Source organism: Macadamia integrifolia, chromosome 7, assembly GCF_013358625.1.
Source record: "Macadamia integrifolia cultivar HAES 741 chromosome 7, SCU_Mint_v3, whole genome shotgun sequence".
In the NCBI taxonomy this organism is placed as follows: Eukaryota; Viridiplantae; Streptophyta; class Magnoliopsida; order Proteales; family Proteaceae; genus Macadamia; species Macadamia integrifolia.
In genome coordinates this window covers 27,262,523-27,288,960 of record NC_056563.1, presented here as the reverse complement: position 1 = coordinate 27,288,960, position 26,438 = coordinate 27,262,523, and the positions used below count along the sequence as shown (strand labels likewise).

The 26,438-nt window shown below is 38.6% G+C and overlaps 1 protein-coding gene across 2 annotated transcripts; it reads right to left on the bottom strand.

Moving 5' to 3' along the window:
- Positions 1-3,829: 3,829 nt before the first annotated feature.
- Positions 3,830-26,179, bottom strand: LOC122084707. Of its 2 annotated transcripts, XM_042653146.1 has the most exons (12): positions 25,335-26,177; positions 16,032-16,148; positions 15,740-15,932; positions 15,346-15,506; positions 15,035-15,209; positions 13,065-13,132; positions 8,290-8,371; positions 6,746-6,803; positions 6,494-6,618; positions 5,243-5,335; positions 5,085-5,155; positions 3,830-4,469 (listed from the first exon to the last, which is right to left on the bottom strand). In XM_042653146.1, the coding sequence occupies exons 1-12, from the start codon at positions 25,847-25,849 to the stop codon at positions 4,340-4,342; spliced, it is 1,788 nt and encodes a 595-aa protein (XP_042509080.1). In that variant the 5' UTR covers positions 25,850-26,177; the 3' UTR covers positions 3,830-4,339. The 2 variants fall into 2 exon arrangements, with proteins under 2 accessions (XP_042509080.1, XP_042509081.1); XM_042653147.1 differs by lacking the exons at positions 3,830-4,469; positions 5,085-5,155 and having other exon boundaries at positions 6,419-6,618; positions 25,335-26,179.
- Between the last annotated feature and the right edge of the window lie 259 nt (positions 26,180-26,438).

Sequence of the window (26,438 nt, the reverse complement as noted above, 5' to 3'; positions counted from 1 at the left end):
TTCAACTTGGACACACCCGACAAATAAACGTGTGGGGTTTGAGTCTGACACGTTTATAAAGAGGTAGTACACGGTGCAGCCACCTGGCCCGTTTGGCCGAACACATTTATAAGACTAACCTGAATCAACTCCTTTAAGCCCGACCAAGCCTGATCTCTTTAATACTATTTGAAATTCTCATTTTTCCACCAATAAAATTGAACAGAGAACAAAAGTCCAAGTGGGTTTGCTCCAATTTTCAAGATGAACAAGAGATTGATCGGTAAACAATTGTCTTTAACAATAGAAATTAAATTTAAAAATAAAATTTATGTAATTGTGGTAATGAATTAATGGTGGGTTTGCACTTTGCAGGATATGCTTGGGGCAAAATTGTCTTTCAATGGAATAAGCTTGTTAGCTTGAGTACTTCAACTATTGCATTGACATTGGGAAGGCCCGCTTAGATCCCGTTTAAGAATAAAAAAATCCGTAGCCCGACTAAGGCCCATTTGTTGTAGTCCGATTATAGCCTGAGACCAATCGACTTGATTATAAATCGTATCATATCCGCCCTAACTAAACCCATTTAGCTAAACAGACGTTCACAATGCACCTTAGAATTTGGCCAAGACTAGCCTGTCCCAACCGGTTGACAACCCTAATTTTGCCCAACTATTCATCTTTCGATGCCCCATCTAATGAAATAGTTGTCTTGGTCACACCAATTTCAGACGACAAACCCAGATACTTGGAGGGCCCATCTTTATATGTAATTTAAAAAATTCGAGAAAATCAACTTTTCATTCTGGGGGCCGCATTGGGGCTAAAACATAAGCTTAACTTCTTATGGTATTAACACACTAGCCACTCGCCCTACAATTTAAATCAACAGTCTTTCTTGTTTTGTAGATCATGAAGGCAGACCTCAGCAAAAAGCAAGCAATCGTTGACAAGTAACAGGTAGGACAAAACTAAGGTTCTGTTTCAGACAAGCATTCCCCTAATTTTGGAAGATTTTTAGAGAGGGTCACCATGTCAGATATCAAGTAGGACACACCTGACACCTCACTGTTCCATTGACCACAATCGAGTAATGAACCGAAGAAATACACTGCATAATAAAAAAATAATTGAATTTCAAACTAAATCCCATTTTATTCACAAGGCGAGAAATGAAAATCCACTCCACACAATCATTCGCGCTTTTCATATTTAGCTTCATCACCACAAGATGCTTCTCTCCTTTTCTTTTTTTTTTTGGACAAAGTGGAATGCCTCGTGGGCTATAAAAATATTTTAGAAATTGATCGATCAGGAACAAAGGCAGATTGGGTTGGAGATATCAAATTGAGAAGCAAGGAACGAAGCAATGATCTTAGTCACCACCTTGATAGATATACCCCGCACAAGCTAATAGGGCGATAATGCTCAATACTCTCTGGGTAACCCAACTTCGGAATTAGGTAGATGAGGCCATCATTTCTACCATGGAGAAGTAGCATCTAGAGAAGAAACTAACAACAAAGTTGATAATATCTACATACCTTAGCTCCTAAAACTTTTTGAGAAAATATGGTAGGGAATCCATCCACTTTTGGAGATTTCAATTTCCCCATAGAGAATAAGTCTTGCTTGATTTCATCAATCATGGGTTTGGAGCTTAACATGAGATTGTCAGCGTTAGAGATAATCGTATCATTGGAAGCTAAGAACCTCCGTAATAGCTTCCTCAATAGTACCCTCAGAGGTGGACACTGAGTTTTATAATATTCAGAGAATACCTTATACATCTCATTTTCAGAGTTTGTCCATTAGACTTTCTAAGCTTTAAGAGTTTGTTTTGCCTCCTCTGCAAAGTAGAGGCATAAAAAAACAGTATTTTGGTGTCCTTCATTCAACCAAACAATACGAGACTCCTGCTTCCAGAACTCCTCCTCACAAGCAAGAAGTCTCAAGCTTAGAATGGAGCTCTTTTTCAGCTTGAGTAGACAGTGGGCTGCAATCCTTAAAGTTGAGCTAAATCTCTTGCAGGTTTTGGATTTAGGATTGGAGGTTTTAAAACATATCTCACCATGTAAAAGAAAGCCACATCATGTATGCGCGTTGGATTGCACATCACTAAGCAAGGTGGGATTTTATGGGTCTACACACCTAAACCAGTATCACCCGGAAAGTGAAATGGACAATTAAATCGGTTCATTTGGGTTACAGATTTGAACCGGTTCATTTAGGTTACAATCTCACACACACAATGCTAACTAACATGTTATAAGCATGTGTTTGGAGAACTTATTTCAATTTTCAAATTGAGAAAGAGAGCATAGATCAAATGCTTACCTGCACTAAGTAATTTGGTGTTATGCAAGAGGTGTCTCTCTAATAGTGACATTTTCTAGGAGGTGGCATTGTAAATTTTCCTCTTTTTTTTAGTGAGCTTCAACTTACAAATCATTTTGAATATCTGAGCAAAGGGGATCAAATTGATTGAGCTACAACCTGCTAATTTTTCTGAAAATAAGTATTTTGTTTTTGGCTTTTTAGCCATTGTGAATCACTTAATAGTGATTTAGTGATTGTATTGAAGGGAATTGAGTCCCTCAACTGTGTGTGATTGTCATGGGGTAATTAGTTTGTTAATGTTGATAGCATGAAAAACTATCATTGTGAGGGTTGATAGATTCATAGATCCCAAAAAACTATTGTATCGATTGATCACAAAATGGTTATTATGTAAGGGTTTTCTCCTACCTTGCAAGGAGAGTGTGTTAGTGAATTCCAAGTTGAGGGCTTGAGTGGACATAAGGCAATATTGAGGCATGTAGAACCATTATAAAGTTGGCATGTACAATTTCTTCGGGCTTGAGGAGTGGACATAGGACAATATTGAGGCAATGTCGAACCAATATAAATTTGGTGTTTGCACTCTCCCTTTCCGTATCTCATTTATTTATTTAAATCATGTTTTGTTTACTAATGATTGTTGAAGATTTGAGATAAGCATGAAAATAATTTAAATTTGGGCTTACGTTCCGCAAAACCCAATTCACCCCCTCTTTGGTTGCCTTTACGACCCTACAAGGTGGCACGAGTGAGGAATATCTATGAGGAAGTTATTGTAACTATAAGGATAAACTAGAATGAGTTTCAAGCAATTGAATTCCTAAACATTTCTGTTAATATTCTCTTGAGATGAAGTTGACTTCCTTCGTTAAGCCAAGAGGTAAAAGCTAAAGTTTTTATCTTATCTCCGCTGCCCCAACCCCCCCCCCTCCCCCTCCCCTCCCCTCCCCCTCCCCCCTCCCCATTATTTTTCTTTTGCCTATTTTTACTTCTCTCCCACATTTGTATCATTAATCATTTATCATTTATCATTTACCGAACTCTTGAGAATGACATAGTAATAAATCACTTTCATATTATTTTGAGTTAAAAACATTTTTGACCATGACCTAACATTTTAGAAATAAGACAACATGCAACAAAAGAATCAAACTTATCAGTTCAGGTTACAATTAGATGCCCTCCATTTGGTTTTTCCCTTACTGGGATGTTACAATAAGAATTTCAAGCTGAGTGACCATTTGAACTGATCACAAATTATCCGATGACCAATCTCTAGAGGTGGACTCCTTGCATCTAGATCATGAGCTACATCATTTTTTTTTTTTTTTTGGTTTCCTACCGACATTGAAGTTACAGTCCAAAAAGAAAGCAATTGTCTTGTATGTCTAGAAGAGGCCATCATTCAAAGTCGTTTTGATTGAACCAGAACACTGTTACAAAAGTTCTGATGCAGTTCTCTTTCAAGCAACCTAAGCCTACGATGTCAACTTGGCAACTAGAATAATTGTAAGACCAGAAAAATATATCTGATATATAGCATAAAAACTGTACAGTATCAGCCTTGATCAAGCTGAATCAATTACTCTAATCTGTTTAATCATATGAAAAAATCACAAGAAAATTTGACCATAGCAGGGGAGGAAGCCTATAGCTACCTACCAACCTACATCTCATTGCTTCTCCCACTAATCCGAATCACAATCACGCGTGAACACAATGGACAATACAAGGTGTACAAACTTTGATGTATTCCTTAACTTCCCAGTTGATACAAAGAGCGACATATCTGGTATGTTTCAGCACTCTCTCATCACCCCGTGCTCTCTGTTTCTTTCTTTTCTTTTTATCTTGCTCCTCTTTACAGACATTTAATTACCACCATTGGGTTTCAAACTACTACTCTTTCTCACAACATTCTAATACAATCATTCACACGAAACTCATCTGCACTTTTTTACAAGGGCTGGACAGCAAGGTAATAATCTAATGAATCCTGACTGCTACTTGAGGTTGATCAACTGCTATTCTGAATGACTGGCTGATCTGGAAGCCTATCCTCTGTTGGCTGAGAGCTTGGGATCTTCCGGAGAGAACGGTATTGCAGGCGAACACTCTCTCCACTTCCAAGAATCTTGAGTAGATACCTAGGAGGGGGAGGGGGGAGAGAACCAAACATTATTAGTTCAACAGCGTTTAAGCTTCTAGTTTTGGGATGTGGAGATTCATAAGAGTGGAGTTCAAGTAGTTAACCAAATAAAAACACAGCTCAAGACCTTCTCCCGTAAGGGGAATCAGTGAATCACAGTCTTGCTCGGAATTGCCTTACATTAGCAAGCCCACCAGGGATAGAACCAAACATTATTAGTTCAACAGTATTCCATAGCCTCTGAGAGGTTTAAGCTTCTAGTCTTGGGATGTGAAGATTCATAAGAGTGGAGTTCAAGTAGTTAACCAAATAAAAAAACATAGCTCAAGCCCTTCTCCCTAAGGGGAATCAGAGTCTTGCTCAGAATTGCCTTGCATTAGCAAGCCCACCAATGACCAACCTGTCAGTCATGAGAAAATACCACTACCTAACTCGAACCCAGCAGTCACTCAAGCAAAAAAACAACAAAAAGGAACAGCACCCAAAACTAAAGGGTTATAACTCCGGTACATTTACCCCCCCCCCCCCCGGCGGTAACATCAAAAGCAAAAAAGGAAAGGAAGAAAAAACAAAGAATTGGATATCCTTTCAATGGCCACGTTTGACAACTCACCAGCCATTGAGGCACTGTGATGTGATGACCGCTTCCCTTCCAACAAATTTTTCTGGGGTCCTCCTATTTCCCTGCATGGTGAAAACATCCTTCAAAGTTTGTTTAAAAAGGAACCCTACAGTCAAAATTACACTTGAAACCTTGTGAAAACAACTTACCTTAATAAGCACTTTTTCATTTACTGAATACGGATATTGCACCCCTCTTTGTAGCCTTGGACTGTCACCGTCTGCAGCCATCTCCCCATTTTCCTGCATAAAATTTAAGCATTATCAACATAAACCACAAATTCTTCTCTCTCTAAAGGCATGAGGAAGCATTATATGCTTAGTCTTTTTACTTGAACACTTCTTAAGTTCTCGGTCATGTGTGTAAATATTGATCTATAGTGGTGGCAAATATAGATTACAAAAAATTTTATTGCTAATAAAGAAATAGAGTACAGGACATAGAGTTCAACAACAAAAAAAGGTCAAAGCCTAAAGACTCATCATGGAGACTGATCAATGATCCAAGTACAAAGACTGTCCCCAAGCATCAACCCCTGGCAAGCTCATCAGCCACAGAATTGGCTGCCGGTCTTCCAAGAAAAAGAAAAGTTTCCCTGATCATGTAAGAACCTGGCAGACTTTTTTCATTTTAAAAATTAATTGATGATCTGTACACAAGTGAATACACTAGGTGCCTCATCATCTTATAAAAGTTAACATGTTAAAAGTAACTTAGGTCTGGTAGAAACATTGCATGCTGCTCTAACCCAAAGCTGGCTTAAATTGTAGCTAAACATTTCTGCCAATTGCAATACTAATCAATTTATGCCAACTGCATTTTGGGAGCCAGTGCTTGGACTTAATCCAATTAGATCTTGTAATTGACACCATCAGTAAATTGACACCAAAACAGCTCTGTCAATGCAGGGAGGAAAGAGTTGAGCCCTGCTCCAGTCTGCCCTGGACAGAGAAAATGGTGCACTATGTAACACATCAGAAAAGCAGGCATCAAATCTTGGAGATAACACTTTCAATAGATACACACACATACTTTAAATACATGCACTTCAACTAAACAACTATTAATATTTTACCAAAGTGCTTTGCATATTCTATGTGCCACGCACCCATTGGTCTCTGCCCAGTCTAGGGGTTAAAACTTGGACTTGGGCTGAACTATGAACCAAATCAGGCCAGCTTGGTCAGATTCCAGGCTCAGTTTGACTCGAAATTCATAAATGTACCAGCATAGGTTGGCAGGGTTGCACCTTTACCACTCAGAAGACTGATAGAATGGAATACAATTACAACATTACTTCGATGCCTTGACATAAGCAAATATACCTAGAGGATGATAATGTTAACACGTTCATGTATGTCATAATTATTAACTTTTTCAGGCCTTTCTTTGAAGTATACCCTGTTTATTCTCTTCATTGCATCCATTTGTTCACCGACTTCCCTCCGGCGCTTACGGAGAACAGAATTATGGAAAAGTCTCCGGTCATCCTCATGCTTCACTGCAGCAGCTGCAGCTCTCAAAGCTGTGGAGAAGATTGGTCACTAAGGAATAAAAACAGAGAGAGTGATTCTTTATATAAATATATATATATATATATATATATATAGAGAGAGAGAGAGAGGGAGAGAGAGAGAGAGAGAGGTAAGTACCATGATTTGGTATTAAAGAACTGCCCTCAATTTCCACACCGCAAAGGGTACATCTGGTCTGTTATGCAGAAAGAGAAAAAAAATGTTTTGATTTCTCTCCAATTTTTAGGAATTACATCAATATAGTGAAAGAAATAAAGAGAGCAAATGATCAGAGAGTCAAAGCAGGTCATCAAATAAAATAAAGGGGCTTGTCATAACCTTTGGCACATTCTTTATTAGGTAAACTTTCATGTTACATATAATTAGTTGTCCAGACTAAATCACTAATGCATACAGCAATTTGCTGATTCTGGTTTCTTTGATCATTTAACTCAAAAGAAGAATTAGAGTCTCATCACTGACCGCGGTTCTCTATTTACAGATACTGAATTTTAATTAAACAAATAGATGTCAGTGTAGCATGTACAGATCAGATAAAACCTGTGTTACATACTACAACAATATAGCAGGAGAATCCCACATGAATTTTCAGAGAATGTGATACATGGGATGATATTTCCAAGCTAAAGACCAGTAAGGAAAATGTGAGGCATAGATGTTTATGTCTGTATATTGACATCTAGGTAGGATCCAATGATGAGTGTGGTTCAATCCCCTCCAAGTCTCTCAATGTCCTTCTCGTCCAACTGCTATATAACAATATAAATACCTTAGTAAAGACAGGAGAGAGATCAATGATTTGAAGTTCTACCATATAGAGTACCTGAGTAGTTTAAGTACGTTTAGTTCAAAGAAAACCTAAAACATGATACCAGTTTGCAAAGTCTCTATCCCCATTTATAAATTGCAAAGAAATATGATGGTTCACCATAAAAGAAACCTTGAAGTTGTCCTTGGAGAGGGCTACAATCATTTGAATGGAAAAAAAGGTTAAATATAAAGAAGAGGAACCATAGCTACTGTTAACATTCAGCTGATACAACTACCTTTTTTATAAATGGTTTTATCATTGGATATAAGAAATAAGGGAAAGGGCTCTTTACACAGTCAATCTAGGAACACCTTCTTATGTGGTCCAGCTAATTGTGCCACATGGAAGGGTGATGCGGCAACTCAACTGTTGCATAAATATGATATTATCTGGTAAGCGGTAGCCCATGTGTCAAATATCAGAGCCAAATTTTATCATGTTTTCCTATAAGTACTGGCATTATCCCTTGTATTTTCAGTCATCCAATTGCTTTCAACTATTTTTCAGAAGTTTTCATTCCTCAGTGGGCTTTTAAAGCATTCTTTAGACATGTGGCCCAACTCTGTTGGAATGAAATATGACAATGAACAGGGGGCCCAGTACCCTTATCTGCCCACAAATTTTGGACCTAACATGATCTGCCACAAGGCAGATATAGGATCATATAAGGCCTTCCTATGTGGGCTGTGAAAGAAACCGCAGCCAAATATTTAATTATTGATTTACTTAAAACTTGAGACACTGAAAATTTTTAATAGAAAATAGAAATCCAGAAGGTCATCATCCAACAGTGTTAGCAATATAAAGTAGCAGTTTTTAGCTATACATCCCTGGAAAGCCAACTCCTTACCGTTTGAAGGACCTTTCTCAGCATGAGCCCACCAAATGAATGTCCACAAGAAACAACAACAGCATCTTCAAGAAATGCACCACTGCAGATCAATTAATCCAAGACAATAATTACTAACTTCATGTGATTCATGTCATCTTCTAGTATTAATATATCTGCCGCATAAAGGATCCGCTGTTTCCAGGTAAAAGCAATATAAAAGGAAATTTGCAGTAAAATCAATACAAAAACCTCTACTTGAGAATTTTCCTTTAACATGGCTTTTACTTGGAAACAAACACAGCAAAAACAGAAAATATGAGAGGAATTAAGAACGCCAATGGAAGCAACAATAGTAGCACAACAGTTTCTTTATTAAAGATTGAAATGGAGTCGAATAAAACAACTAGAGCTTGGACTTTCTACTGTCAATTCATGTCCCGCCTGCATGTTGCGAAAGCCATTCATGTTTTTTTTCATTTTTGGAGGAGGAAAAAGTAGAATATAATCAATATATACACTTAAGTAAAACAAAAATATAGAGGCCAATTTACACCGTTATGCATCTACACCCTTCAGCCTCTTAAAACAAAATGAAGCAGATTCTGCAGACTCTAGACAAAAAGAAGCAGCCAAGTCTGCATTAACATAACCCACCAGAAAATCAGAAGGGAAGATTGAATGATACTACAACAATTTGGCCTCATCCCAACTAAATGGGGTCGGGCTACATGGATCTGATCAAAGATAGCAAAAGGTAAGTAGAAGTAAAAGGAAAGGAACAAAACGCAACAAATCAGAAAATCTCACCAAAATGGGGTCAGTTACATGGATTCTTGCCCTCCAATCAGATCTATTCAACGTCTTACTTGGGACAAGACGTAAACTATGCATGTCTTTCCTCACTACTTCTCCTATGGTTATTTTAGGCTTGTCCCTAGCTCTTTTAGATTCTTCAATCTGAATCAGATCACTCCACCTTACTAGTGCATCCCCTGGCCTCCGTTGAACATAGTCATACCACCCCAAATGGCTTTCTCAAAGTTTATCATGAATCGGGGAAACTCCCAAATCCGCTCTAATATGGTCATTCCTTTATCATTCCTAGTTTTGCCGCACATCCTTCTCAGCATCCTCATCTTTGCTACACATAGCTTATCTATATGACACTTCTAAATAGCCCAGCATTATGCCCTGTACATTATAGCCAGCCAAACAACTGTTCTATAGAATTTTCCACTAAGTTTTAAAGGAATACGTCGGTCACACAACACTCCGGACGCACCTCTCCACTCCATCCATCCCACCTTAATCCCCTATAAACTATCATCCTCCATATCACCTTCTTTATCAATAGTTGACCTCAGTTACCTAAAATGATCACTTTGTGTTACCTCTCTGTCAATCTTCACCATTTCATAATTTATCATAGTGTGACTGAAGTTACACATCATATACTCCGTCTTTGTTCTACTTCTCTTAAAACCTCTTGATTCCAACTTCCAAGGTTGATCTCATAGCTCAAACTTAGCGTTAATCCTAGCTTGTCTCATCCACCAAAACAATGTCATCAACAAAGAGCATACACCATGGAACCTCATATTGAATGTTTCTGATTAAATCATCCATGATAAGTGCAAAAAAAAAATAAAAAAAAAGGACTTCAAGCTGATCTTTGATGCAGCCGAATCATAATTGGGACTTCACTTCCTTGCCCTCCCACGGTTCTCATACATATCTTTAATTATATCTACATATTTACTCAATACCCTTCTATTCTCCAATACACTCCTGATTAGCTATCGAGGGACTCTCTCATAGGCTTTTTCTAAGTTAATAAAAACCATATGGGGCTCCTTCTTGCAAGATCTAGGAAGATTGAATAATGCTCTAGGAAAGAAAGCCAAATTGTCAGCACCTACTGCATGTGCAACCACTAATAGGTAGAAAGGAGTTTCCTTTACCCTTTGGGCAAAGATTGGCTAAGAACCTCATGTTTTTAAAGGCGAATGAAGATGATCATTGTAGTAAGGTTAGAAAAAGGAGGAAAGTGTTCAGGCCAATTCCCGAAGACTTTTAAAATCTATAGAAGGAATGAAGACTAGCAAATGACTTGAAGTCAAGGTCTTTAGGATGTGACCATTAGCAACAATCAATGTTATTTTTCCTTTTTCCTTCTTGGACGGTGGGGATAGATGCCCTCAATCTAGTTGTGGTCCTTATCCAAGAGAAAATAAATTATTGTTTACATTCTTCTTCTTATTCATTAAATCCTTTTGCCATCCAAGAAAAATGTGGACATATTATAGGTAATTGGTTTATCTTTTTATAATGTGCATCTAGTGAATCCAAGGTTCAACATATTGGGTTTCGTCCAGGGTTGAAACTTGGTGTAAACCGAAATTTCAAGGAAACTAGGGAAATTTGCTTGCAATGGTGGAAACCACCCCCAAATTGGATTTTTTTTGTCATTTTTTTGTACATCCTATTTTTGAAATTTCTAACCAATTCAAAGAATTAGTTTCATGAAAGAAAAAAAAAAAACCTAAAGTGATACTTGTGATGTTGACCCAAGTTTGCTAGTGTACGTTGATTGAAGTTGTACTACTACTACATATATAAGTTGCTAACTAAAAATGGAAAATGCATGATTAAAACAAACAAAACATAATGTAGAGGATGCAAAACAAATGATAAAATTTGAATCATTCTACTATATTTACAAGTACATTGTACAAAAAAAAAATTGAAATTTGGAGAAAATGGGGTTAACCTTTTTGCTCCAAGAACCTTTCCTTAGGTAGATGTACTTTGGTTGTGTAAGATTCAAGTGTAGAATGAAGATTGATGGAGAAATTTCAATTCTTAGTTGATTTCCTATGTTCTCACCTCTTACAGTCAAAATAGGGGGGAGAGGTCATTTTTTGCAAAATGGGCTTGTTAGGGGTTGGTTAGACCAAAATGGTTGAACCCATCGAAATGGTCAAAATTTGGGACTATTATAAGTACCAATGCATTTCACCTCAGTCTCCCTCAATACAGTCGAAATGGTCAAATTTTTGACCATTTCAGTCGAAATGTTGAACAATAGATGAATCCAAGTTGAGCTTAAGGAAACTTGATGAGGACAACACTTAAGGATTTAGGACTTACCAAAGAGACACAAACTGACAAACATATGCAGCCACATGTCACTACAATATGGCTCGATGACCAGCATTATGTGTAGCTTGCTTTATCTTGTTGTATTTTAATTTATTTAGTGTCAAAAGTATTATGTACAAATGTTGTAAGGGAGCTATTAGGGACTTACTGCTGAAGAAGAAGTTATTAGAGAGTAGCTATTGCTGGAAAAGTAGTTATTAAGGAGTTGTTTCTCTTTCTTTTTATTTTGGGTTTTAAAAATGTTGTATTCTGAAATGGAAGACAATGAAGATGATGTTGAACTTGTGAGATTTCTCTCATTTCTCTGCACAATGAGTGATTCCCTGCAAACCTTGGAGTGAATGCAAGTTGGTGTGAAGCCAAACCCCCTTTCATCTTCCCTAACTGTTATCTCTTGGGCTACCACCCTCTTCCTCTCCCCCCTATTCCTTTTCTACCAGTTGGTGTGAAGCCATGTACCCCCTGTCTTCCCTAACTCTTGGCTCTTATGCTACCACTCTCTTCCTCTCCCCCTATTCCTTTTCTACCAGCATTATGTGAAGCCAAGTCTTCTCAGGTTGAACTTGTGCTTGTTCACTCAATATAGAGGCTTTAGGTGTCGGATTTATCTCAATGTCACATTTTTCTAACTGAACATTGTAAAATTTTGGCCCTTTATCTATATTCTTCTTCTGGGTTATTTGTCCTCCACAAACCCGTAGTAGTCTCCCCAGAAAAATGTGTAGTATGTGCTCTTCGTCCTTCCAAAGCCATATGCTTCCACTTTTCGTACCCTTCAAGATGAAAAGAACTAAGATCTATATTTCAGCTAAGGCATTACACCTATGTGTATCTCAAATCTATCTAATTACTTCTTCCAACAAAATCTTTTTTTTTCTCTTTGGAGAAATTCTAATGCTTTCTTGTACTTCCCTTTTTACTTTTATTTTTTGTCAGAATCCTAGAATCCCTTTCTATTTATGCTTGTGATAAGAGAGAAGTTGCTCTTACCAACTAGTTGTTGAATTCCTGGTCATCCCTCTTCCATTTGTTACTCTATAACTTATACAGGCACACAATCAACACTTCTTTGTCATGTAACAACAAAAAATGAAACTGCCTAAGAAGTCACAACTTGATCTAAAATGTAAAGGACTAAAACATAGTTGTCATGGCATCACCTAGGCGTCCAGGCACCTAGGCGTCTTGTTGGTGTTGCCTTGACATCCGGGCCCCTTCCAACACCTTGGGTTGTCACCTAGATGCCAAGACAGCTATGGATTAAAGTTAGAAGTGGTTTCCTAAAAGACTAGAAAAGATCCAAAATAATTCTCAACACTTCTGGGTAACCTGAAAATCACTAGCCATAACTTCCTAATGATCATATAACTCTGAGCTTCTCTGAGTAACTTACAACTTGGTGGGCAATCCTAATTTTGACTGTTTACCTCTTGATGAAATATCGAATACTCTTTGAATGTTCAGAAGTAATCACCACCCTTTTTGAGACGTAATAAAAAAAAGAAAATTAGGAAATGAAAATTTTATTATTTTCTGTTCGTGAAGGAAACTAATCATAAACTTCATCCAGCACTTTGTGATAACTAAGAAGTACAATAAACAAGTTCAATAGAAAAAGAAATTTAACTCACGACATGGGATCAGAGAGAACACTTCTTAAGGATAGTGATAGTTCCCTGTTCAAATTGTTCCTGGTTTCCTGCGGAGAGTTCATAGTAAGAGTTATTGATTTCCCCCCAATAAGGAACACAGAGAATATCAATTAAAAATCACAACAAAAGCAAAATACAGCAAAAGATTGAAAAGTAGCAGTAACATGGAAAGTAGTTTTTACATAATAAATGCAAGGTTTAAGTTTCCTACAGTATCCACTGCTACAAACCAATATGTATCGTGTCTTTAAGGTACCAATATGGTACGGTAGCGATATGGTCAATACCTAGTGATGCGTTTGATACATCTCTTATAAACTACAGAACAAGATCCATGACTACAAAACACTAACCGAGAGCTCCTTCCTATAAGGTATTCTAATCATTTTTATTTTTTAAATCAACTTGACTCCTTGCTTCTACTGGAAAAAACAACTCTAGAAGTGTTGATTTCATCATCATTTGGGGCTGAAAAAACATGCAATCAAGGATCGAAACCAGCTTTGAACAAAAACATTTATCTATCAAGGCTTTTAATTTTTTGCTCAAATATTGATTTTTAGTGTTGTTTTTTGCCATCGATCACTATATTAATGAATAACAACCTGAATGATTGCATCAAACTAGAAGAAGAAGAAAATCCCCTAGGCCCATGTGTATTTATATGTTGTGGAAATAATCAAAACCAACAAATGGTAACAAAAACGAATCAGTGTTCGTCACACATACCCTAACAACATGACACAAATATATATATATATACATATACTTAATTATTATTTTCTTCCCAGTGGGAACTATGTCTATGTTTCCTCACCACATAAATAATTGTCCCAGCTCCCTTTTAGAAAAAAAGAAACAGCAGCCAACACATGTGGATGTGGACACAACCAGAAATTGACAACATATTGCAGTAAACAAGACTGCCTAAATCATACACATCCTAGTTTGGCCCATGCCTGATCATAAGTGGTCCCCTGATTGAAATGGTGCACCTGGATGCCAAGCACCGACCCCAGGCAGCATTTTCTAAGCTCAATTTTTTGATAAAAAAGGTCAAGATCTGGCGAAATACTTTGGTTTCTTCGGACCTCAAAACGAAATCACATTCCAAGTACAAAGACAATACTTCAGCGAAATGAACATAAACAAAATGATGTCAAAATTTTGGTAGTAAAAATTGAAATGATAAATTCTTTCATATAAAATACCGAATTTCAAGTTGAAATTGACAAAATAAGTCAAAATTGCTAGAACGCTTCAAAGAGACATTTGGGTTGAAATTTGAAATTTCACGAAAAATGCAAGTCCCTAAAACATATTATTTTTGTTTAATTTGTTTGTTAGATTTGAGCAATGTTCAAATCCTTACACTTGAAAGATGTAAGTCCCTAAAACTTATCAACTTTGTTCAATTTTTTGTTAGATTTGAGCAATGTTTAATAGCTCAAACTACCAAAATAGAGTGTGAAACAATAGTACAGCTTTGGGTGTTCTTTTTAATTTTTTACATCTAAACATTTATACATGTTATTTACCGAAACAGCCTCTCGACATTCTCGGGGTATGGCTGTGTAATTCTCAGCCCCCCAGACCTCGTTCATGCGGGAGCCTCACGCACCGAGTAGGCCCTTATTATTTATGCTTACATAAGCATCTCCTAAACTTCTAGTGAAAAACTCACACTATTTCCTTTATTTCCCCTAGTTCCCAAAATTTTAGCAAATTTTGACCACTGGACCAGATATTTGATTTCAACAGAGGGTTGAAAGGACCTATCCTGTCAAAATTCGAACCTTACTGCATTGAGGCACCATAAGCCTTGTCAGATTTCTGGCTGTGGTTTAACACAATAATGAGGAGAGCATGTACACACACTTGAGCGTACGCAAATAGGCAATGCATTGAACTCATGCGACACATGATCTGTACTTGAAGATAAGACTTACATAAGCATTATCAGAACGGTTGCACACTACATCTTCCTCAGTAGAAAGGTCATCCATGAACTGGCTTACAGAGATTGGAACATAGCTCTGGGGAATAACATGGCCTACTGCTGCAATTGGAGAACAATCTAAAATAGCATTGCCCTGTGGCATAAGCCTAAAAGCCAGAGATGTCCTACAGATGAAAAGCCACCCGTCATCTGGTAGATACTTATTAGCTGTTTACACACTCTTGAATGCAAAAAAATTAACAATTTCCCTTCACCTCTCATGCATCGCAACAAATAAGTTGAGCAGTGAATGAATCAAACCTTCCAGTGGTGGCAGAAGAGTAGTCAGGAGCAGCCCTGTATGAAGCAGCAGGGCGAAGGCCAGCAGTGGCATGGCTGAGGGCCTTGCCTGTAAGTAGCAAAAGATCCCCAGGACCTGACCCACCATCTGCTAGGTACCAACGACTATTGGGGTCACAAACCTATGCAAGAAGCAACCGAAAAAAATGATTTGAGGATCACAATAAACCAGAAGTATCACCAATTGATAATACCATAATTTTCTGGAGAACAGAAACAAATCTAAACTCAGAAGAGAAAAGAAGCCTAACAACTGGAATGGATGATAATGTTTAAATATTCAAGCCAACAACGTCAACCAAAAAAATCCGTACTTATTTAAAAATACATCATCCATTCTAAGAAGCCAAGCTACCTGAATTCCAGGACTATCTGAAGTAATTAATGTCAATAATCCCTTCTCTACTTCACTGTTGATAGCTGGCTTCCCACCCACAATAGCCCCCTTACAATTCTGTAAAGATGGATGAGAATAGGCTGCTACCAGCAATGACGAGGACGCTTCATTGGCAGGCAATGGGGTATCATCAAGCAAATGGTTAAAAACACTGAACAATAATCAAAAGTATCATCAGAACCAAGTGCTGTATGCAGAATGTGCAGGATAATTAAGTTTCAAACACAATATCCTACCAACATCATCTTACTCGCTTCGCAGACGGAGATGCCGTGCTATTGCGCACAAAGCAGCACGAGCAGCTTTTCCCATACACCTAAAAACATCAGCCATACAGGGGGGTGATGAGTCCCCATCTTCAAAAGCCCTGCCACACAAGATGAAATGTAAGATTTTCCCCCCTAACCTCCAGCTGTAAAAAGCAGAGTTGTATTCATTGCCTTATTGGAATAACTTAAAAGACAGTGGGCTTCAAAGGGACAATCTTTCTTCAAGAGGGTTGTATGAGCGTTTCTGAGAGACCTGTTTTCTTACTTGGAAACTGAAATGCTAAAGTTCAGCAGACCAGACAGGAAACATAGCAGATGTTAATTCTAAGACCTGTTATTTGGCATCTGGTTAGCAAGAAATGGAAGGATTTTTGTACAAAAATCTTGCTCCTTACATTGGGCTCCAAGTTAAGAGTAAAAAATTTATATATAAATTTTCCATCTTGTTTAACAAATTCAAGACCTATTCACATTATTGAAGACATAATTTTGCAACATATCAATCTAATGACATGGTTAGAATGATTCCTTGTTGTCATATGAGAATGTCCTAGTAGTTTTCTAGTAGCTTCACTTTTTCTAGCAATAAGATTTTCCTAATTCCTTTGTGATGCAAGAAAATCACGGAACTGGACTTACTTTTTTTGTGGAAATAAGCTAATGTAGACTAGGATAGGGAGTCTAACCAAGTCTCAACTGCAAGAACTTTTAATCAAAGAACAACCAATAACAAAGTAGGACAGAAGCTAAGTAATTCAGACAAAAAAAAAAAAACTCCAATTCTGGAACAGTAATATATCGACCTCAAAGGGCAGTACTGCTGATCAGAACAGTATAACAGACCAAAGAGGATTTCAAAGGCTTCAACTGGAGTTAGATCACCAAAGAAACATGAACCAGAGATCAATAGAACATTAGGAAACAAGGCAAGCCAGTCGACACAGATCTGGACACTTCAGTGCACTAGAAGACAAAATTCAAGAGATTTTGTGTAGCTTCCAATCGGCTGCTCAAAACCAGACCCAACTTGGATCGAGTCCCCCTGGGGTAGAGAAGAAGCTTTGACCAAAGTTATAGCCCCAACAAGGGGCTAGAACTACTACAGGGTACAGGAACCGACTGTACAGAAAGGGTAGTTTCTGGGCAGAATTGAAATATAAAATACCTAGTTTGTGACAGCAGTAGTAGCTTGAAAATAGACTTGAAAAGAAAAATGATAACACTCGTAAGAACCACCGGGCTTCTCACCGCAAGGCGTCGACCGGATCAAACACCAGCCCCATCATCCTTGATCAAACACAAGGTAAATCTCAGCAGAGACATTGCAGCGGCAGCAACAGTTTTTTTTTGTTCTTCAAAATCGTGGGCATTGTGTGAGCTCTTCTCCTTTATTTATAATAATGATGGGGGGGTGATTACAATTTAGTAACTTCAAAGTTACTAAAAAACTGAAATAAAGATTACTAACATCTAGTTACTAAATCTGGAAAAATAAACTAGGAAATAAAACAACTGGAATTAGAAACTAACTTATGATTGAAAATTAGAAACTAATTATGGGAACTAACCCCATCAATTGCCCAAACCGTGGGCCAATAAACCAAACCCTGGTCGACCCTCTTCTTCCTCCTTGAATAAGTCTTCATTGTTGCATCAACTCTCCCCGGCTTGAAAACATTTGTCTTCGACGAAAGGGTAATGGCCATGTAGCACTTATACAAGTCGGGATCGAGTCTCTTGAAGTTATCAGCATGGATCCAAGTACAGTCACCATAGGGACGGCCCTTCCACTTGACAAGGAAAGTGTGAAAGCCAGTACCACAGTGGGTAGTCTTGTAATTATCATCCAAGACATCTTCAATGACTTCAGAAGTAGGCGGCTTCAGTTGGGGCAGCCTCAACATATGCTCCGTGTCTCCGTCATCCGAATGGTGCCCAATATAAAGGTGAAGATCAGCCACATTAAACACATTGCTTATGGTCATATCATTAGGCAACTCAAGCACATAAGCATTAGGTCCTATACGTTTCAGCACCTTATAGGGACCCATCTTCTGTGGGTGGAGTTTAGTGTTAACACCAGTTTGGAACCGTTCAGGATTGACACATATAATCACCATGTCCACGGGTTTGAACTCCAAATAATGCCGATGACGATCAGCTGAAGCTTTATACACCTCATTATTCAAGGCAATACGTCGTCGGACGTTGGCATGCACCTCAATAATATGGCGCAAAAACTCATCAGCCTCAATGCTAACTCAAGCTTGGGGTGGGAGTAACAAAAGATCAATAGGTCGTTTAGGCTAAACTCCAAGGAAGATCTCAAAAGGAGTACGGCCCGTGGTCCTATTCACTAAACTGTTGTAGGCAAACTAAGCAATATCGAGGATGGAAGGCCATGTCTTCTCATAATCTCGAACCAAACATCTTAATAGATTTTCCAAGCTTCGGTTCACCACCTCTATCTGTCCGTCAGTCTGTGGATGAAATGCAGTTAAAAAGTTCAGCTTTGTATTTGTTTTCAACCATATGTCTTCCAAAAATAACTCATGAACTTAACATCACGGTCAGACACAATACAAGTGGGCAGCCCATGTAGTCGCACTACATCCTTGAAGAAGAGCTTTGCAACCTGATAAGCATCAAAAGTCTTGCGACAAGGTATGAAATGGGCCATCTTACAAAAACGATCCACAACCACCAAAATGGAATCATATCGCTCTTTAGTAGGGGGTAGTCCAAAAACAAAATCCATGCTAACATCAAGCCATGGTATATGAGGAACAGGTAGTGGAGAGTATAAACCTGTGTTTTGTTCTTCCCCTTTTGCCAACTGACATACACGACATGGCCAATAGTATCAATCCGTCACCTGTGCAAGAGTCTTATCCTTCCCAAAATGTCCAACCAATCCTCCTCCATGTAACTCCCGTATGATGTGATGACATAGAGAAGAGTTTGGAATGCATAGCCATGTGCCAAAGAATAAGTACCTATCATGAATGGAGCACTTTAGGTGCTGTCCACCCTGATGCAACTCCGTAAAAACAATGCTAAAATCAAGATCAGATGCGTACTCTCCTCGTATCTGATCAATACTAATAACATGTGCTGAAAATGTATTAAGTGTGAGCACTTTCCGGTTAAGTGCATCAACCACGGTGTTCTTCTTTCTTGCCTTATACTTCATGGAAAATATAAACTCTTGCAAGCAAGCTACCCATTTGGCATGCCTGTGGCTAATCGAATTCTGAGAATGAAGGTGCTTCAATGCCTCATGATTAGTGTATAAAATAAACTCCTTACCAATGAGGTAGTGTCTCCAATGGTGTAGCACTTGGACGACTGCATAAAATTCTAGATCATAAGTTGAATAGTGCTTCTTGGCTTAATTTTTCGTTATAGAAAGCGAAGGGGTATCCTCCACGCATCAACACTCCTCTTAGCCCAACATGTGAAGCGTCTATAGCTACTTCGAATGCTTTGTCAAAATCTGGTAGCCGTAAGATTGGTGCCTCTATCATCTTCCTCTTTACAAGAGCGAAGGCTTTGGTCGCTGCAGTTGTCTATTCAAACTTCCCTTTACTTGACTTCATGCATTCAGTGATAGGTGCCATAACTACACTAAAATTCCAGATGAATCTCCTGTAGAAGGAAGCCAAACCATATAACCTACGGACTTCTGTTAGTGCCTTTGGTATAGGCCAATCAATGATGCTCTTGATCTTTTCCAGATCAGCTTCAACCCCTTTAGATGACACTATAAATCCAAGGAATACAACCTTGGGCAGCATAAACGAACACTTCTTGAGATTTATGTAAAGCTTCTTTGCACGGAGTACTCTCAAGATTTGCCTCAAGTGATCTATATGCTCTTCTTGGTTCTTACTATAAATCAAAATATCGTCAAAGTAAACAACTAAAAAGTGACCAACAAAAGGATGAAATATCTGTGTCATAACTTGCATAAAAGTGCTAGGTGCATTCGTTAGACCAAAAGGCATGACTTTCCACTCGTACAAGCCATCTTTGGTCTTGAAGGTGGTCTTCCACTCATCCCCATAACGGATGCGAATCTGCTGGTAGAGCCACTCAGATCTAATTTGGAGAAGACCTTTGCTCTGGATAGCATATCCAACATATCATCTAGTTGGGGTATAAAGAATCTATACTTGACTGTTATCTTGTTGATAGCATGGCTATCCACACACATAAGCCAAGAACCGTCCTTCGGCATGAGTAACGCTGGTACCGCACAAGGACTCAAACTCTCCTCAATAAAGCCCTTTTGTAATAGCCCATCCACTTGTCGTTTCAGCTCAGCATGTTCAGTAGGACTAAGCCTGTAGGCCGGTAGGTTGGGTAAACCTAACCAGGTACCAAGTCAATAGCATACTATATGTCACGCATGGGAGGTAGCTCATCTGGAAGATCATTAGGGACTAAGTCAGAAAAATCAGATAAGAGCTCTTTGATAGGTGCACTATGAGTTACCTCTAGTTGGGGTGTGACTTCTCGAGTAACAAGAGCCATAACCATTCTTGTTTCCCGACTTGTGTGTATGAATTGCTTGCGGGGAATAGCTAGTAAGTCCTTCATAGGCATAACAACCACTTTCTTCTCAATGTCAATGTCCTTCTGATTTTCCCTTAGGGATCTTCGTCGCCGTATTTCAGCCGGCACATTTACCGGATAGAAAGTCGTAAGAACACCTTTCCATATGAATGTACACAGATTTTTCTTCCCTCCAACCATAGCATCATTGGCATACATCCAAGGACGACTAAACAATACGTCTGTGAGTTTCATTGGAATCACATTACACCAAACTTTCTCTTCATACCGGTAAAGCTTTAAAGGAACTGAGCACCGTTTGTTCACCTCTAAGGTATTTCCATTCAGCAATGATACCTTATAAGGTTGAGGATGTGGGTCAGACTTTAAGGTTGCTCTCTTCACAAAGGCTTCTAAGACAACATTGACACAGCTGCCACAGTCAATTATCACCTGACAAGTATGCTCCCCAGACTTCATACGGCTATAAAAAATGCAGTTACGTCGCCAATCCTCTCCTTTGGTTTCGACCACCAAAATGCGAGTAACAATATGTATGCCATGAGTCCCATCATCATTAGTCTTCCAGGTCATAGTCATACCCACCATCATCATCATCATCTTCCAAGGGGTGGGGATAAAGAGCTGATTCATCTTCCCCATTGGAGTCTTCAAGTTCAGCCACTGCATTAACCCTCTGCTTATGTGGACAAAACTTAGCAAAGTGTCTTACCTCTTGACAATGAAAACACTATACCTTAGTGTTGCCTATTATAGGTTCCTTTCCTTTGAAATCAGCCCGTGGAGGAAAAGTGCCATTTGGGGGTGCTGAACTACTAGGGTTAGTGGCTGCAAAATTTTTCTTTATCTCCCCAGCTTGAAAACCAAACATTCTACATGTCAGTGCTATGAGCTCTTCTGCTCGTAGGGCCTTGTCAAAGCAACCCCTCACTGAGTACTCATCCACAACATCAATTCCCCTATTAATTTCAACTCGCAATCCCAGTCGAAATCGAGAAAATAATTGCCTCTCATTCTCCCTGATGCCTGTGCGAGAATAAAGTGCATCAAATCTGTTCATATACTCTGCAACAGTCATAGTCCCCTGACGAAGAGAATTCAGCTGGTCTTATATACAAGCTCCAAAGTTACGCGGCAAGTACTAGTTAGATAGTTCAAGCTTCATCTCCTCCGCTCTCTGCCACGGTCTTCCAACTCTTGCTCATAGGTTCTGCACTAATCACGAGCAGCCTCAACTAGTTTAGCACAAGCTAATTTAATCTTCTGTTCCTCAGGTAGGTCATAATAGTCAATATAGTCATCCAATGCAGCTACCCAATTATAGAATAATTGGGGGTCATGTCTACCATCAAACTTCTTCAGATCAAGTTTGACCTTTTGTGAATCTCCTGAGTTCCTATGGTATGTAGGACGTTCAGTCTCAAAGTAATCCCTTATGTGTTCTTCAAAAGTAGGTTGCACTACAGGAACCCTCTGTGGTGTTCTCAAGTTAGGATTAGGTCTCCTGTTAACCAACTGAGCAACTGAGTTCATAGGGGCTTCCACTTCAGGTGGTACATGAGTGTCATAGGTAGGTTGCTGTGGTTGGATCTCCATAGCTAACATTCTTGCACCCAGAGTTTGTTGTTCAGCCCTCATAGCTTATTGATCAGTCCTCACAGCCTGTAACATCTCCACGATAAAAGCTATGGAAGCCTTCATCTCAGCCATAGGGTTGTTCTCAGCTATGCTCTGATATCACTTAATGTAGACTAGGATAAGGGGTCTAACCAAATCTCAACTGCAAGAACTTTTAATCAAAGAACAACCAATAACAAAGTAGGACAGAAGCTAAGTAATTCAGACAATAAAAAAACAAAAAGAAAAGAAAAAAAAAAAACTCTAATTTTGGAACAGTAGTATATCGACCTCAAAGGGTAGTACTGCTGATCAAAACAATATAACAAACCAAAGAGGATTTCAAGGGCTTCAACTAGAGTTAGATCACCATAGAAACATGAACCAGAGGTCAATAGAACATTAGGAAACAAACCAAGCCAGTCGACCACAGATCTGGACACTTCAGTGCACTAGAAGACAAAATTCAAGAGATTTTGTGTAGCTTCCAATCTGCTGGTCAGAACCAGACCCAACTTGGATCGAGTCCCCCTAGGGTAGAGAAGAAGCTTTGATCAAAGTTATAGCCCCAACAGAGGGCTAGAACTCCTATAGGGTACAAGAACCGATTGTACAGAAAGGGTGAGTTTCTGGGCAGAATTGAAATATAAAATACCTAGTTTGTGACAGCAACAGTAGCTTGAAAATAGACTTGAAAAGAAAAACAAAAACACTCGTAAGAACCACCCGGGCTTCTCACCATAAGGCGTCGACCAGATCAAACACCAGCCCCATCATCCTTGATCAAACACAAGGTAAATCTCAACAGTGGCAGCAACAGTTTCTTTTGTTCTTCAAAATTGTGGGCATTGAGGGAGCCCTTCTCCTTTATTTATAATAATGATGGGGGGTGATTACAATTTAGTAACTTCAAAGTTACTAAAAAACTGAAATAAAGATTATTAATATCTAGTTACTAAATCTGGAAAAGTAAACTAGGAAATAAAACAACTGGAATTAGAAACTAACTTATGACTGAAAATTAGAAACTAATAACCCCATCAATTGCCCAAACCATGGGCCAATAAACCAAACCCTGGTAGACCCAATTAGCCACTATGGTCAGCCCTCTTCTTCCTCCTTGAGTAAGCCTTCATTGTTGCATCATAAGCCTTAAGTTGGGTTACATATGTATTAGGCCTTTGGTCCAGGGGGTTTTCTTTGTAATAGGCCATTTAATGGGCCTAAACTAAGGCAAGAAGGATAGGAATATAGGATTTATGTTATTAGTTAACTAAGTCAAAGTCCTAGCTTGAATAAGAGTTGTTCTAAGTCTTTTGTGGGTCAATTAAGTAGTTGATTTAAGCTATTTGTAGTCATGTTAGGAGTCAGATTGTGAGAGTCTATGCATATCTATGTAACCATCCACTTAGGCATATGGATCAGAGTCATTTTAGCAATGAAGCTATATATATATATATATATATATACAGATATATATTCATGGCTCCTAGTGTGACTGGGATTCCCAATGCTACTGCAAGTCTTTCCCACACTTCCCTTGCATACCTCGGATGCAAATTTAACTGAGTGAACAAAAAGGAAAGGAACTTGTCCAAAATTCATAAGGAATTGATGCAGATTAATCACCAAAAAAGGCTTGTTTTATTAGGAATAAGCCTAGGGTTGGGTTCCATACATGTTGGGCCTTTGATCCCATGTGTTTTGAGTGTAATAGACCACTTTTATGAGCCTAAACTAGGGGTTCGAAGGTTGCAAACGGGATTCACTGATTTGTTTCCTTTTTCATTAGTTTCCTTTTTAGTTGAGTTTGATTTGAGTCATATTTGTTTCCTTAGGAGCCAAGTTATCAATTGAGTCAAGTCATTAGTAGTTAGTTTCCTTTTTCAACTAGTTTATAATTTCAGTTTTTAGTAACTATTGTATTAGGAGAATATTTGGTTTCCTTTTTGAGGAACCTTCTATTTTGTAATTCCCTCCTCCATCAACATTATAAATAAAGAAAATGAGGCTCCTAAAGCTTAAATGATTTTGATAAACAAATTAATGGATGCTGCTATTGTCTTCAATATGGAGATTTGTCTTGTGTTTGATCAAGGTTGATGGAATTGGTGTTTGATCCAACTGACTCTTTGCAGCGTGAAGTCCAAGAGGTCCTCTTCCTTAGCTTATCTTCTTCTTCCTCCCTAAAGTATCCAAGGTACCACAGATCTATCCAAGCTCTACAGGTATTAGAATTAATCACTCTCAATTCCATCCAGAAAATCCTCTTATTTTCCTATTTGATCCCTTGCCGCTTGAAACACTTTCAGCCATCCTTTGTGGCTGAAAATCGGATCAAACCACCCTCCCCCCTAGTACTACCTTCTATCCAGACCTAGTCCAATTCTGACCAGCCGATTGGGAGATATTAGGAATCTCCCCAATTTTGAATTCTATTGACCTATTCTGCCCAGATTTGACATCAGTAGACCTGCCTTGATTTCTGTTGGTTTCTTTGGGTGTTGGATCATATTATCAACTGGATTTAGGCATCATAATTCATACAGTCCCTGTTAAGACCCTATCATCTATTGTTAATTCTATTCACAGATTCTTAACAGTTCTGGAATCGGTTGGCTGTTATAGACTTGATTTTTCCTTTTAATCCAGAGCTGCGTGGTGTTGCTGTTCTACTTTGGATAATGGTTGTTCTTTGATAAGTATCATGCAGTTTTGGGATTAAGTTGGCCTTGCGAATCTTAGTCTACAATAGGAATACAATCCATAATTTAGTGGACAATACGACCAACAAAAGATATGATCTAAGATATCAGAAACTTTATATACTTTTTCAGTCCAATTTTATAATTTGATATAAAGTCCCACCAATGGTGGTGTGTCGCAATTTCAAACTAAAAGCTAACCTGTTTGAGGGGGCCTAATCCACTAGCTTCATCTTAGCATTTATTTTCTATGAAGGAACTAAAATCATGCCCACCTCAACCAAAATAATTCAATTCGAAAACATTATTTCTTAATAAATTCAAACAAAGGATTCATCAAATATGAATAAAAAAACCAAGCTTCAGAATCCCAAAACTCATTACCTTCCACCACGGTAGATGTAGACCCCTCGACTGGCCTTTCCCCAACTCCCTCCGCTGCTTCTACTCTGAGCTCCCATCCTGAAATACAGCCTTGCCGACTCTAAAGCACATCGCATCAGTGCCGATTCCTCACTTCCCAGCTCGATCACCGCCGCATTATGCCTAGTAATTGAACCAGAAAGTGCCTCCACTGACCTACTATATGTTCCTACTGGTGCTCCATCATAAGGTATAATGTCTGAAAGCCGAATTCTTGCAACTGGTGCTATTGCAACAGTTGGCTCTTGCAGCGGTTGCGCAATGGCAATCGGTTCCGGGCCCATAACATGGTGATCAGGTGGTGCTGCTACCCCCGACGTCGACGGAGGTAAGGAGAGCAAGCCGAGAGATAGCTGCTGGGATTGTAAAGAAGAAGAAGGCGACCTCATTGAAGAAGAAGATGGAGGATTGTTCGACGGAGGTACCGTTAATGGAGACGGAGCCATCGCAGACACTGGCATCCCGATCACAAGCATCAATCATCTTAGGGTTTGAAAACTGCTGAAGTTTCCGTAGCTTGTAAAGATAAACGGACTCTGATAAGTAGGATTCGAGCTCTGCAACTGAATTATAGATTCTTTCCAGGTTTCGGATTTTATTGGTTCCAATCGAAAGTGGAATTTTGAGGCTCTAATTAGCTTGGATTTCCAAAAAAAAAAAAAATTAAAGAAGAACCGTTTAGCGAAGCTAGAGAGAGAAAGTGTGGCTGTGTGGTGGTTCCGTAGTTCGTTTCCCCTGCGATGGGAGGGAGGTTTCTCCTGTTTGCGCAAAACCTCCGATGCCCCTATAATGTACTCAAAAATCAAAGTTGTATTCAAATATATCCTTTTGTCGTAATAATAGACATTGGGTCTACGGCTATGACCGATGATCCGTGATCAAAGCTCACTATTTTATTGGGCCCATTTATCTTATATAAAATCTAGGATTTGTCCATGAACTTTGGGTCTATTACATCATTACATTTCCAAAATTGAGAGGGTGACTCAACAAATGATTCTACCAAAAAGAAGAAGAAAAAAAAAATTCAACAAATCATTAAAAAAAAAAAAAAAAAAAAAATAT